The following is a 14,691-nucleotide window of genomic DNA, read 5'->3' as shown; positions in this document are numbered from 1 at the left end:
GGCCGACTGCGGTACTGCAGCCATTGTTTGCAGAAAACAAGATACCCCATTAGAGTGAATGGAAAAATGTCAATCTTCGTGGGAATAAAAATATGTTTTGAAGACTATGAGGGTACCAATAATTGCTTCTAATACACCAGATGTATGTCCTTGAACTGATCATTTTTGAAATCGCACACAGAAGAAGTTATAAGGGTAATTTAGTTGCTAATGGCAGCCTGCAGTACCCCGGTCGGCCTTCACCTTGAGTTACTCAATGAGAGGGGGTACTGAGCTAGCCTGCTCTGCGGCTGATCGGCTCCAGGGGCGTGGCTGATCGGCTCCAGGGGCGTGGCTCTGTGGCTGATCGGCTCCAGGGGCGTGGCTCTGCGGCTGATCGGCTCCAGGGGCGTGGCTCTGTGGCTGATCGGCTCCAGGGGCGTGGCTCTGCGGCTGATCGGCTCCAGGGGCGTGGCTGATCGGCTCCAGGGGCGTGGCTCTGTGGCTGATCGGCTCCAGGGGCGTGGCTCTGCGGCTGATCGGCTCCAGGGGCGTGGCTCTGTGGCTGACCGGCTCCAGGGGCGTGGCTCTTCCAGTGTCTGCATCTCGGCTGTGTGTGATGAATTTCTATTTCGATGCACAATAACAATTTTGATTATTTTCTATCTATTCTATAAGTGTATTCCCCCTCCACAGATCCCCAGGAAGACCGTGTATGACCAGCTGAACCACATCCTGGTGTCTGACCACCATCTACCTGACAGCATCATCCTCATCAACACATCTGATTGGCAGGGCCAGGTAAGAGACAGAAAGTGATATACAGGAAGTGACAGTTTAGTGACCCCTCTCTGGTCTGTCTCCATGACGACCAGAAGGAAAAACAATAGATAGAATTACGAATTAGTCAACTTCTCTTTACGCCCTCGTATTCTCACATTATATTTCTCCCTGTCCATTTCTTTTATTTTTTAAATTTTCCCTTTCTCAAACTGTTTCGCTTGCCTGCAAACAATGCCTTCAGGGTGTTCTTGTTACTACCTGTTGAATGGGGAACGAGGGAGAGCTCGGTGTGTTGTTTTAGAAAGTCTATTGAAGAAGTTTGGTTACTAGCTATCTACATTTTGAGTTTAGATCCCGTGACGTGATTAGCATCAGTTGCTGGGACCGCTACTATCTGTTCGGTGATCCTGCTGACCAAGGCCGGGTCTGAGGAGCTGTTTGGCGCAGCAGCTAGCCTAGCTGCTAGCTAGCTGCCTATCGAGCTAGTAGGGTTTTCTTTAGGGCTTGAACGCAGCCCGCGACGCGGTTAGCCATTGTGACTGGGACCGAGGATTGTCCTGGTTCTTGAGGCTGTCTAGATCCCTGCTGTTTGTTGTTGTTTTCAATCTTCCCTGCATCCTGCCCTGTCTGGAACTGAGAGGAGTAACAGAGTAACCTACGTTGCATTCCATGACATTGAACAAAGCCGGCGGAATTACCGTTGAGGACAGTGTCGTCTCTCCATCACAGGTGAAGGATCTTTTAAATGAACAAAAATAGTTCTACAAGTAGTTGATACAACAACAGGAAAATAGCATCGAGTGTTTTGTCCAAATACTGGTGGATTCAACTAATAAAATAATGGATGACCTGACCAGAGAGGTCCAGGACCTGAATAATGGTTTGCAGTTCACCCAGGGTCAGCTCGATGAGTTGAAACAGGAGAACAGTAAGATCACAGCAATCTGGAAGTCATTGAGAGAGGACATCAGTTCTGTGTGTGAATCCATGATAACAATGACAGATAAATCAGACTATCTCGAGGGACAATCAAGGAGGAACAACATGGTTGTGGACGGAATTGCAGAATCTCCACGTGAGACCTGGACGGAGTCTGAGGACATAGTGAGGGAAATGATCTCTGAGAAATTGAAGATGGACCACAGGAAGATTGAGGTGGAGCGCGCCCACAGGACTGGAAAACCCACCACCGGCTCAGGTGACAGGCCCAGTCCGATAGTGGTCAAGTTCCTGAGGTTCAAGGACAACGTAACTGTTCTGGAAAGAGCCAAGAACTTGAGAGGAACATGTATATTCCCCAATGAGGACTATCCTTAAGCTGTGTGCCAGAAGAGGAAAGAACTTATCCCAGCCATGAAAGCTGCCAGAGCGCGTGGGGACATTGTTTACATTCGCTATGATAGGCTCATTGTCCACCCTCCCTCCCAGAAGCCTGGAACGGATGAGAGAGCCAAGCCTATGGGTTCGTAGCTTCAACCCTGCATCTCACACACACACACACCAACTGATTAATGGACTGCTGAATGTATGTATTGTGAGCGGACCAAGTCATTTGGTGTCACTCTAAAGTGGAAAGGTGGAATAAACGAGTCCAGAGTAGGTTTTCTTGATTCAACACAGTTCTCTATTGAGGGATTTCTGACAATACAAACACTCCAACACAGTCAATGAGAATCTCCAAAGGAACAACATACATCTTCTTTAGATGACACAGGATCACATTACGATTATCTTCAAACTATAACAACAATCACATATTCGTCACCGTCTTAATGGATCTTCTTGGATAGCACCTCTCTCTCCGTAGCCATTCTCCAGAGATAGTTTATCTTCCCCCCTTCCTTGCTGGTTCCATCCTCTCTCTTGTAGGGGAAAGAGAATATCTCATTAGTACCGTCAGCTGTGCTTAATTGACTCTGGTTACCTTGTCTCACATGCCTTGTTGGGCTACTATCCGTGAGCCCAGCCTGCCCTCTGGTGGTCCTTCCACATACCTCCCCCCTCAAGGACCGGACCGGAGGGTCGGGCGCCAGACGCACCGTCTTGGTCGCGTCGGGACAGCGCATCTGCATTCCCGTTCCTCGATCCGGCCCTGTGGATGACATGGAAAGAGAACGGTTGTAAAGCAAGAAACCATCTGGCTATTCGGTTGTTATTGTTTCTCTTACCAGCCATCCACGTGAGGGGCGCATGGTCCGTAACTAATGCAAACCTCCGACCCAGTAGGTAGTACCGGAGATAATCGAGGGCCCACTTAATGGCTAGGCCCTCTTTCTCTACGGTAGTATATCTCTGTTCCCGATCGCTGAGCTTTCTACTTATAAAGAGAATCGGCCTCTCTGCTTCGCCTTCACCCTGAGCTAGTACGGCCCCGAGCCCCGTATCGAAGGCCGATGTACAATGAACTCTTGTGAGAAGTCCGGAGCCTGTAGGACGGGATCAGAACACAGGCCCTCTTTTAGCAATTGAAAGGCCTCCTCCGCCTCATCTTTCCACTCTACCCGGTTTGGCAAGTTTTTCTTGATGAGGTTGGCAATGGTTGCATATCCAGGGATAAAACGGCGATAATATCCCGTTATCCCTAAGAAGGCCCGAACGTCCCGCTTGGTCTGGGGTCGAGGCCAGTCCCGATTTTGCCCTGGTCTTCTCTGCCTGTGGGCGTATTTTCCCATTCCCCACGGTGTACCCCAGGTATTCCGCTTCGGACAGACCCAGGCAGCATTTTTTTGGATTGGCTGTCAACCCTGTGGCTTCGAGACTCATGAGCACCGCCCGTAGTCGTAGGAGGTGACTATCCCAGTCCTCGCTGTGGATGACCACATCGTCTATGTACGCCGCTGCGTACTCTTGATGGGGCCGTAGAATGGCATCCATGAGGCGTTGGAAAGTTGCAGCAGCACCATGCAGTCCGAAGGGCATCCTCACATACTGAAAAAGCCCCTCCGGTGTGGCGAAGGCGGTCTTTGGGCGGTCCTCTGGAGCCACCGGCACTTGCCAATATCCCTTCGTCAAATCCAGGGTGGTGATGAACTTGGCCTTTCCTAAGCGCTCCAAGAGTTCATCCACGCGGGGCATGGGATACGCGTCGAATGTAGAGATTGCATTCACGCTCCTAAAGTCGTTGCAGAGTCTCATACTACCATCGGGTTTGGGGACCAGGACTATGGGACCGGACCACTCACTCGTCGATTGCTCGATCACACCCATCCTCAGCATCTCCCTTACCTCGTTCTTGGCGATGACTCGGCGGGCCTCAGGAATCCTGTAAGGACGGATATGCACCTTCTTGCCGGGTTCAGTGTGGATATGGTGGAACAAGACATCTGTTTGTCCTGGGAACGGAGAGAATACCCGGCCGAAGTGAATAATCAGCTTGTCTAGCTGTCTCGACTGTTCCGGCAAGAGAGTTTGGCCATGGCGCACCTGTGGTAGAACCTCCTCTTTTCCTTGGCCCTCCATGGCCATCAAAGCCACCTCCTCCTCTCTTCCATGGTACTTCTTCAACAGGTTTATGTGATAGAGTTGGACCTTCTTCCTCCTGTCAGGTTGCTTGATGAGGTAAGTGACCGGTGAGACCCTTTTCATTACCTCGTAGGGCCCCCTCCACTGCGCCAGCAAGCGGTGTTCAACTGTGGGCACGAGCACCATCACTTTCTCTCCCATGGAGAACTCACGGGATGTCGCGGACTTATCGTAGGCCCAGCCTTGGGTCCTTTGCGCCTTCTCCATATGCTCCTTTACTATGGGCCACACTGCCGACAGGCGGTCTCTCATCAGGGTAACATGTTCTATTGTGGATCGGAAGGGACATGGTTGGGTCTCCCAGGTCTCCTTGGCTAAGTCGAGGATCCCTCGACAGGGTCTGCCGAAGAGCAATTAAAACGGGGAGAATCCAGTGGACGCCTGGGGTACTTCTCTCAGGGCAAACATTAAGTGTGGGAGAAGCATGTCCCAGTTTTTCCCGTCTCTGGACACCACTCTTCTCAACATGCTTTTAATCGTTTTGTTCAAGCGTTCGCACAACCCGTCTGTTTGAGGGTGGAATATGCTTGTACGTATCTGTTGAACCTGATATAACTGACACAAGTCCTTCATCAACCGGGACATGAACGGGGTTCCCTGATCAGTTAGGATCGTCTTGGGAAGGCCTACCCGAGATAACATCATGAACAATTCCTTGGCAATTCCCTTGGGCGACATGTTACGCAGGGGTATGGCCTCTGGGAACTTGGTAGCGTAATCTACGACCACTAGGATGTACTCGTGTCCTCTGGCAGATTTTGGGAGGGGTCCCACGAGGTCCATAGCTATGCGTTCAAAGGGAGTCTCTATGATGGGGAGAGGAATCAAAGGGTTACGTAGGTGTGGCCGTGGAGCTGTACGCTGACATTGATCACACGTCCTACAATACCTGGCCACATCCCGGGTGACACGGGGCCAATAGAATCTCTGCATGATTCTGTCGATAGTCTTGTCCCGTGCCAGGTGTCCTCCTAGGACGTGGGAATGGGCTAACTGTAGGACTGTATCCCTGTATGGTCTAGGCACCATTAGTAATTCCTGGATTTCCCCCCTTCGTTGCACGACCCAATATAAGAGACCCCGCCTGATTGCATAGTAAGGAAGAGGGGGCTCACCTGACCCGTCGACGTTCCTCCCGTCGATCACCTTCACCTTCCTCATGGCTTCCCTTAGGTCTGGGTCTCTGCGAGGTGCCGAACTGTCCCTTTAATTCCTGGGGCAGGTCAACCTCGGTAGAGGGGCGTGGAGGTTGTTCCCCATCCCCTCCAGGGGTGACCGAGGAGAATCCCTTCCAGGTTCCCTCCTCGGATGGGGCTTCAAATATATCTCTTAGCGTCTGGTTGCTCCTTCCTTCCTTCGTTTGCTCTTTTCCGTATTATGTCTATCTCTGATAAGCTACCCAGGAAAGAGCTGAAAACAGCCCATATTAATATATCCTACCGGTCCAAAGTTTTGACACACCTACTCATTCAAGGGTTTTTCTTTATTTTTACTATTTTCTACATTGTAGAATAATAGTGAATACATCAAAACAATGAAATAACACATATGAAATCATGTAGTTACCAAAAAAAGTGTTAAATAAATCAACATATATTTGAGATTCTTCAATGTAGCCCCCCTTTGCCTTGATGACAGCTTTGCACACGCTTGGCATTCTCTCAACCAGCTTCATGAAGTAGTCACCTGGAATGCATTTCAATTAACAGGTGTGCCTTGTTAAAAGTTAATTTGTGGAATTTCTTGCCGCCTTTATGTGTTTGAGCCAATCAGTTGTGATGTGACAAGGTAGGGGTGGTATACAGAAAGTAGCCATATTTGGTAAAAGACCAAGTCCATATTATGGCAAGAACAGCTCAAATAAGCAAAGAGAAACAACAGTACATCATTGCTTTAAGACATGAAGGTCAGTCAATTTGGAAAATGTCAATAACTTTTAAAGTTACTTCAAGTGTAGTCGCAAAAACATCAAGCACTATGATGAAACTGGCTCTCATGAGGACCACCTCATTAATTATTTCATTAGAGTTACCAGCCTCAGTAATTGCAGCCTAAATAAATGCTTCACAGAATTCAAGTAACAGGCACATCTCAACATCAACTGTTCAGTGGAGACTGTATGAATCAGGCCTTCATGGTTGAATTGCTGCAAAGAAACCACTACTAAAGGACACCAATAAGAAGAAGAGACTTGCTTGGGCCAAGAAACATGAGCAATGGACATTAGACCGGTGGAAATCTGTCCTTTGGTCTGATGAGTCCAAATGTTTGATTTTTGCACATTTTAAAGCACATTTAACCAGCATGGCTACACCAGAATTCTGCAGCGATACGCCATCCCATCTGGTTTGGGCTTAGTGGGACTATCATTTGTTTTTCAACAGAACAATGACCCAACACACCTCCAGGCTGTGTAAGGGCTATTTGACCAAGAAGGAGAGTGAAGGAGTGCTGCATTAAATGACCTGGCCTCCACAATCACCCGACCTCAACCCAATTTTGATGGTTTGGGATGAGTTGGATCGCAGTGTGAAGGAAAAGCAGCCAACATGTCACGCCCTGACCATAGAGAGCCTTTCTATTTCTCTATTTGGTCAGGTCAGGGTGTGATTTGAGTGGGCAATCTAGTTTTCTTATTTCTTTGTTTGGCTGGGTATGGTCCCCAATCAGAGGTAGCCGTCTATTGTTGTCTCTGATTGGGAATCATACTTAGGCAGCCTTTTCCCCACCTGTGTTTGTGGGTAGTTATTATTTCTGTGAGTGTTTTGTGTGGTTGCCACGGTTGCGTCACGTTCTGTTTCTGTTTTACCTGTGTCACGTCCTGGCCAGTATAAGGGTTAATTGTCATTTTAGTTTGGTCAGGACGTGGCAGAGGGTATTTGTTTTATGTGGTTCAGGGTGGTGTGTTAGTTAGGAGGGTGTTTGATTTATTATTTCCGGGTTTTGAGTTATGGTCTATGTTGATGTATTTCTATGTGTAGTCTGGTTGATCTATTTCTATGTTGAGTTAATTGGGGTGGACTTCCAATTGAAGGCAGCTGTGTGGTGTTGCCTTTGATTGGAAGTCCTATATTAGTTGGGTGTGTTTGTCTGTGTATTTGTGGGAGATTGTTCTGAGTTTAGCCTTGTGCCTTGCCAGACTGTTGTTGTTGTTGTTGTTGTTGTTGTTGTTGTTCGTGAGTTCGTTTTGTTGTTTTGGTGTTCACTTAGTTTGTAAATAAATACACAAGATGAGCATCCACATTCCTGCTGCGTTTTGGTCCTCCTTAACCAACGACAACCGTGACGACCTGTTTGTTTGTGTAAGGGTTCACTTTCGATTAAAGGATGTGGAATTACATGCACGCTGCGCCTTGGCTTATTTATGATAGGGAGTTTGAAGACAGTGATCGTGACACAACAAGCGCTCAGCATATGTGGGAACTCCTTCAAGACTGTTGGAAAAGCATTCCAGGTGAAGCTGGTTGAGAGAATGTGTTGGTCAATTTCTTCAACAGATGATCAGGTCTATATAATTATCAAACAGACTCTTTGTTTAAGTATTAAAATACTCCTTTTAGTAATACAATTATAGGCAGAAGTTGGTACAGAGTACAGTATATGATAGCTCTCCCCAGGTTCTGCAAAATGTCTAAGACATCCTGTAACTCATATAGCCTCTCCCAGTCCTCCTTGCGTGTGTTTCCCTGGGAACAACATTTTAATAAATCTAACCTCCCCTGACAACAGTAACCATCTTGTCAGCTGTTAAAAGCTCAGAAGTGAGTTTGACCAAAACTTGACCTTTCATCACAAGTATAGAGTCATAACAAGGTGAACGAGTCCAAGCATCTTCTGACAGGTGTCTGTTTTCATCAGGCCTGCAGCAGCCTTGTGTTCTCAGAAAACCAGTCGTATTGTCAGAACCTCAGATAGCCAGGTTGGGGACCAGACAGGAGGAGTATGAACGTAGGCTGGTTTCTACCTTCTGATAGTGTCTGAAGGGCACAACACTCAGAACAGGTGTTAAAATACACACAGAGGCCTCGTAGAATTGATTAACACAATTGATTAACCTTTTAAAAGGTGTGAGCCCTTGGTTTAACCCCTTCAAATGCCAAGAGTGTGCAAAGCTGTCATCAAGGCTTTGGGGCTCCCGAGTGGTGCAGCGGTCTCAGGTACTGCATCTCAGTGCTAGAGGCGTCACTACAGACCCTGGTTCGATTCCAGGCTGTATTACAACCGGCCGTGATTGGGAGTCCCATAGGGTGGTGCACAGTTGGGGCGGCGCACAGTTGGCCCAGCGCTGTCTGGGTTAGGGTTTGGCTAGGGTAGGCCATCATTGTAAATAGGAATTTGTTCTTAACTGACTTGCCTAGTTAAATAAATGTTAAATTCATTTAAAAAAACGTTTTTAATAAAAGGCAAAGGTTGGCTGCTTTGAAGAATCTAAAATCTAAAATATATTTTGATTTCTTTAACACTTTTTTGGTTAATATATATTCCATATGTGTTATTTCATAGTTTTGATGTCTTCACTATTATTCTACGACGTAGAAAATAGTAAAAAATAAAGAAAAACCCTTGAATGAGTAGGTGTGTCCAAACTTTTGACTGGTACTGTATGTAAATAAAGTATTTCTGTTTATTATTTTTAATACATTTGCAAATATTTACAAAACCTGTTTTCCCTTTGCTTTGTAATGCTTTGTCATTATGGGGTATTGTGATGTCATTATGGGGTATTGTGATGTCATTATGGGGTATTGTGATGTCATTATGGGGTATTGTGATGTCATTATGGGGTATTGTGATGTCATTATGGGGTATTGTGATGTCATTATGGGGTATTGTGATGTCATTATGGGGTATTGTGATGTCATTATGGGGTATTGCGTGTAGATTGACGAGGAGTTATTTTTTTATTTAATCAATTTTAGAATAAGGCTGTAATGTAACAAAATGTGGAAAAAGTCAATGTGTCTGAATAATTTCCTTAGGCACTGTATATAGGCTACTGTATCAACCAATCAATGAATTTGTTCATGTCATCACACAACATACAAGTAATTCATGATTTGAAAATGCAATCAAGCATTTTAGTTTTAAAATAAAATAAAGCGAGCCTTGAATAATTTACTTAAACAATATATAAACCATTTCAGAAATTGCATTCACGAATGAATGTTACTGTTTTTAGTCTTTGCTGTACCAAATGCTTAACAACAACAACAACAAAATTGGACAACAGACTCTGGTACGCTTATAATGTATTTAGTGTTACCGTTGTTCCAAACGGTCATAAAAATGATATTGTAATCTAACAGCACCTGTTTGGCGCACACAATATGCACACAGCGCTTGATCCTTACCTTCTTTGTCTGGATCTCCAGTATTTTCCACAACTCGTCACATGCATTCCACACATCTGACTTCCACCTTTACCTCATGAGCAACTAGTAAACATTCCCCCATTTCGAATTTATTTCTCACGTCCTCTGCATCCATTTTGCTGTCACATGTGTTTACGGTGTTCAGAGTTTGTTATATCCAATGTATTGATTATGATATGCTGTAGGTCAGGCCCTATGATGCCTTATTCAGACTGGATTCCTTTTACTGGGGGAGTACACGAGCACAAAACTCCACATCTGGCTTTTTAATCCCGTCCCAGAATCCGCCATGTCAGACATTTTTACATGGCAGGAGAGTAACAATTCCAAACAGAATAACCTACTGTTTTTTTTTTTGGGGGGGCGAACTACAAGGTCCTCTGATGATACTAGTCCCATGCGAATCGATATCCCTGTGTTTTCAGAGAAATGTCGGAGTTTGACATGTGTTGCTCGCGGTTTGCGCAAAGAAAACAATAACTGATTGGATAAATTTAACTAAGTGCTGCTCATAAGTTTATATATGAATAGGCTTACATGTAGTCCATATCAACTTTCAGAGTGAATGCTTTTATTTATATGTTTTGTGCGTATCAATTGAATATTGCCAAATGCGTCACTAAAAATGATTGAGCCTATTTAATGCAACCCTTGCTGTTAATAGGTAGCAATGCAGCATTACAACTGACCTAAATGTTAACTTTCTCATCCATAGTCTTAAAAACGCATCTCAAGTGAAATTATCCTAATGATTATGAAATATCCAAATGATTATGACACTATACCAAAGATGATTTGGAATGGTTAAGAAACTTGACAACCAAGCTCGAGTTATCAGTGTGGTACCAACACCTGGACATGTTGAAATATTGTATCTTCACGCCTAGAATAAAAACCTCCAGGCTTCCGTCATAATTGTCAATGTATTGAAAACAATTATAATTAAAGGGTGAAGTTTGGGGGGGGGGGGAAAGAATCCCTTTCCCGAATCATCCTCTGGAATAACGGACATTCTGCCCTATTCGCACGGGACTGGTATTGCTATAGAAGGTTGTTTATAGCTAAGAACACATGACTCTTGTTTAAAGATGTTTTTTTTTATTAGTCGGGGACATCACCCATTGGATGCAGTTATCACAATATAGTGGCTATATCCAGGAAAGCCAAAGTTCCAACAGCTGGGCTTAAAATATTGTATAAGAGATCATACAACAGATTTTGCTGTGACTCTTATGTGGATGATGTTAAAAATATTTGTTGGTCTGATGTGATTAATGAGGAGCATCTAGAATCTGCACTTGATGAATTTATGAAATTGCTCCTTCCAATTATTGATAAACATGAACATGTTAATTAAGAAACTGACTGTTAGAACTGTTAAGGCTCCATGGATTGATGAGGAATTGAAAAACTCTATGGTTGAAAAAGATGGGGCAAAATGAGTGGCTAAATAAGTCTGGCTGCACGTCTTTCATCGAATCAGATGGCTTATTCATCACAAAACCATTTGATGTTGCCAATTATTTTAATGATTACTTTGTTGGCAAAGTGGGCAAACTTAGGAAGAAAATGCCAACCACTAACAGTGAGTCATTTTACTCATGCATAAAAAAACTATAATGAAAGTTTGAGTTTTGTAAAATTATTGTGGGAGAGGTGGAAAAATTATTATCGATCAATATTGACAAACCTCCTGGCATTGACAACTTAGATGGAAAGCTACTGAGGATGGTAGCTGACTCTATAGCCACTCCTATCTGTCATATTTTTTATCTGAGCCTAGAGGACAGTCTTTGTCCTCAGGCCTGGAGGGAAGCCAAAGTCATTCCACTACCCAGGAGTGGTAAAGCAGCCTTTACTGGTTCTAACAGCAGACCTATCAGCTTGCTGCCAGCTCTTAGCAAACTGCTGGAAAGAATTGTGTTTGACCAAATACAATGCTATTCCTCTGTAAACAAATGAACAACAGCATGCTTATAGAGAAGGGCACTCAACATGTACTGCACTGACACAAATGACTGCTGATTGGTTGAAAGAGATTGATAATAAGAAGATTGTGTGAGCTGGACTTTTAGATTTAAGTGCAGCCTTTGATATTATTGAGAAAACGTATGTGTCAAACATGTAAAGTGTGGTGTACCGCAGGGCAGCTCTCTAGGCCCTCTACTCTTTTTTTCTATTTTTGCCAATGACCTGCCGCTGTCAGCTCGGGGATTCGATCTTGCAACCTTTCGGTTACTAGTCCAACACTCTAACCACTAGGCTACCCTGCCGCCCCGGTCCCCAGGTCCAAAACAAATTCAAGGCAACACCTCACGGCACAACACCTCTCCTCCATGTGACCTACATGTTGTGTGTATGTGCTGACATGCATATGTAACTGATAGATGTTAATGTTTTTAAACGTGTGTAAATTGTAAAGTATTTTCACTGTCATGTCTGTATTCGTTATGTGTCAGACCCCAGTAAGACTAGCTGTCACCATTGGCGTCAACTAATGGGGATCCCAATACATTTTCTTTTTTTTATCATTCCCCCATGTGTTTTTTTTTTCAGTATCTCTCAGGTGTTCTCCAGAACCAGCACCTCCCAGTGGTGTGTACCTGTACTACAGCAGACATCCAGGCCGCCTTCACCACCATCGTCTCACGCATACAGAGATTGTAAGCCTCTCACCCATCCCTCTCTTTCTCTTCAGTCATTGTAGTACACTAGATTCAGATTTCAGAAAAGTTGTACTGTAACTAAATTGACCAGTTAGAGATGCAGCTGTATTCAAACAACCATCTATTGTATACATAGAATGCAGGAATCGATTAGTTAAAAAGTACATATGGGAGTCAGCTTGGGCTATACAATAACAATATTACAATAACAGGACATGAGTCTTATGCCATTAGCCTCTTATATGTTTCTGTTGTGTCTCGTAGCTGTAACTGTAACAGCCAGACTCCCATCCCCATAAAGATAGCTGTGGCTGGGGCCCAACATTACCTAGGTGCAGTCCTCAGGCTGTTTGTAGACCATCTCTCTTACAAGACCCCTGATTGGCTGGGCTACATGAGGTTCCTCATCATACCACTAGGTGAGTTTTTGGCACTAAACTACTGACATACAGTGCCTTTGGAAAGTATTCAGACCACTTGACTTTTTCCACATTAATGTTAGGTTACAGCCTTATTCTAAAATTGATTAAATTGGGTCTGAATACTTATAATAAACATTTCTAAAAGCCTGTTTTCACTTTGGCATTATGGGGTATTGTGATGTCATTATGGGGTATTGTGATGTCATTATGGGGTATTGTGATGTCATTATGGGGTTTTGTGATGTCATTATGGGGTTTTGTGTGTAGATTGATGAGGGAAAACAATTATGTAATCAATTTTAGAATAAGGCTGATGTGGGAAAAGGAGACGGGGTCTGAATACTTTCCGAATGCACTATACTTCATTCGTGTTTTAATTAATTCAGACATTACAGTTGGAAGTTACTGTATAAATGTATATTGTTTTAAATGACACATTTCTATATACATGCTTTTCTAAAGGATCTTATTGTGTATAATGTGTTGTCTGTTCTTTGATTCTATTCAGGATCTCACCCAGTTTCCAAGTACCTGGGTACCATAGACTATCGATATAACAGTTTATTCCAGGATACAGCGTGGAGTGACCTGTTTTACAAGCCAGAAGCACCAGTCATGGGTACGACAGACGTCACACACACTTAGCACAGCTACAGTACTATCAGATGTATAAGGCTAGCCTGGTCCCAGATCTGTTGGTGCTAGCATGAGAATAGATCTGGGACCAGAACAAGGAGTTGATATGATAGCACCAACAGATCTGGGACCAGAAGAAATGAGTTGACACTAACAGATCTGAGACTGGGCTATTGTGAAAACAGAATAGTATGAGAATCTTTGTGTTTATGTATCCTGTAAGCTGTAGAAATAATTTCCTCTTGAACGACGAAAAATGCCATCAATAAATCAACCAATCCTGTCATGTGGTGTACAGTGCAGGAGAGTCCAGACGTGGTTTCCAGGGTAACCCAGTATATGGTCGGGGCCAATGGAGCTCACCAACTACCCATCGCTGAGGCCATGCTCACATACAAACAGAAGAGGTAAGGGCAACATATATGTATACACACACACACACACACACACACACACACCCATTCAGTTATCTTACTTTATGGGCGGAATTGTCGTATTGCACAAGTAATGTGCTGTTAAGTGCAAAAGTTACCACATCTCATTATCTGGCAGAGTGATTTCATTCAAAACGTTTCTTTAACAATGTGGATTATAAAGAGGCGACTAATACGTAGTGCCCCCTTTCTGATGTTCTCTATTTTTGCATGTTTTTGACACTGAATGTTGTCAAATCTTTTTTATTTAAAACTTTTACCCCCCCCCAATTTCATGGTGTCCAATCGGTAGTTACAGTCTTGTCTCATCGCTGCAACTCCCGTACGGACTCTGGAGAGGTCGAATGTCGAGAGCCATGCGTCCTCCCAGAAACACGACCCTGCCAAGCCACACTGCTTCTTGACACAACGCTCGCTTAACCCCGGAAGCCAGCCGTACCAATGTGTCAGAGGAAACACCGTACACCTGGCGACCATGTCAGCATGCACTGCGCCCGGCACCGCCACAGGAGTCGCTAGTGCGCGATGGGACAAGGACATCCCTGTCAGCCAAGCCCTCCCCTAACCCGGACGATGCTGGGCCAATTGTGCGCCGACCTCATGGGTCTCCCGGTCGCGGCGGGCTGCGACACAGCCCGGGATTGAACCCGAATCTGTAGTGACGCCTCAAGCACTGCAGTGCCTTAGACCTCTGCGCCACTTGGGAGGCGTTATCAGATCTTCAACCAAAACCTAATATTAGATAAAAGAAAATCAGAGTGAACAAATAACACATTTCTATACTTATTTATTTAATAAACAGAGTTATGCAACGCCCAATTCCCCTGTGTGGAAGAGTAATTGCCCCCTTACACTCAATAACTGGTTGTTCCACCTT

The 14,691-nt window shown here is 44.6% G+C and overlaps 1 protein-coding gene across 5 annotated transcripts in view; it reads left to right on the top strand.

Annotated features, from left to right (window-relative positions):
• The window catches only part of pacs2 (phosphofurin acidic cluster sorting protein 2), a 195,448-nt gene that overhangs the window by 166,019 nt on the left and 14,738 nt on the right, over positions 1–14,691 (top strand). For all 5 annotated transcript variants that reach the window (XM_045708134.1, XM_045708102.1, XM_045708173.1 and 2 more), the window contains 5 exons: positions 676–780; positions 12,213–12,319; positions 12,587–12,741; positions 13,253–13,363; positions 13,679–13,787. In XM_045708134.1, the coding sequence (XP_045564090.1) occupies positions 676–780; positions 12,213–12,319; positions 12,587–12,741; positions 13,253–13,363; positions 13,679–13,787 (587 nt within the window). The remainder of the gene's footprint in view (positions 1–675; positions 781–12,212; positions 12,320–12,586; positions 12,742–13,252; positions 13,364–13,678; positions 13,788–14,691) is intronic.

The sequence above is a fragment of the Salmo salar genome, chromosome ssa01 (genome assembly GCF_905237065.1).
Source record: "Salmo salar chromosome ssa01, Ssal_v3.1, whole genome shotgun sequence".
Classification (NCBI taxonomy): domain Eukaryota; kingdom Metazoa; phylum Chordata; class Actinopteri; order Salmoniformes; family Salmonidae; genus Salmo; species Salmo salar.
This window is presented reverse-complemented; position numbering and strand designations above follow the sequence as displayed.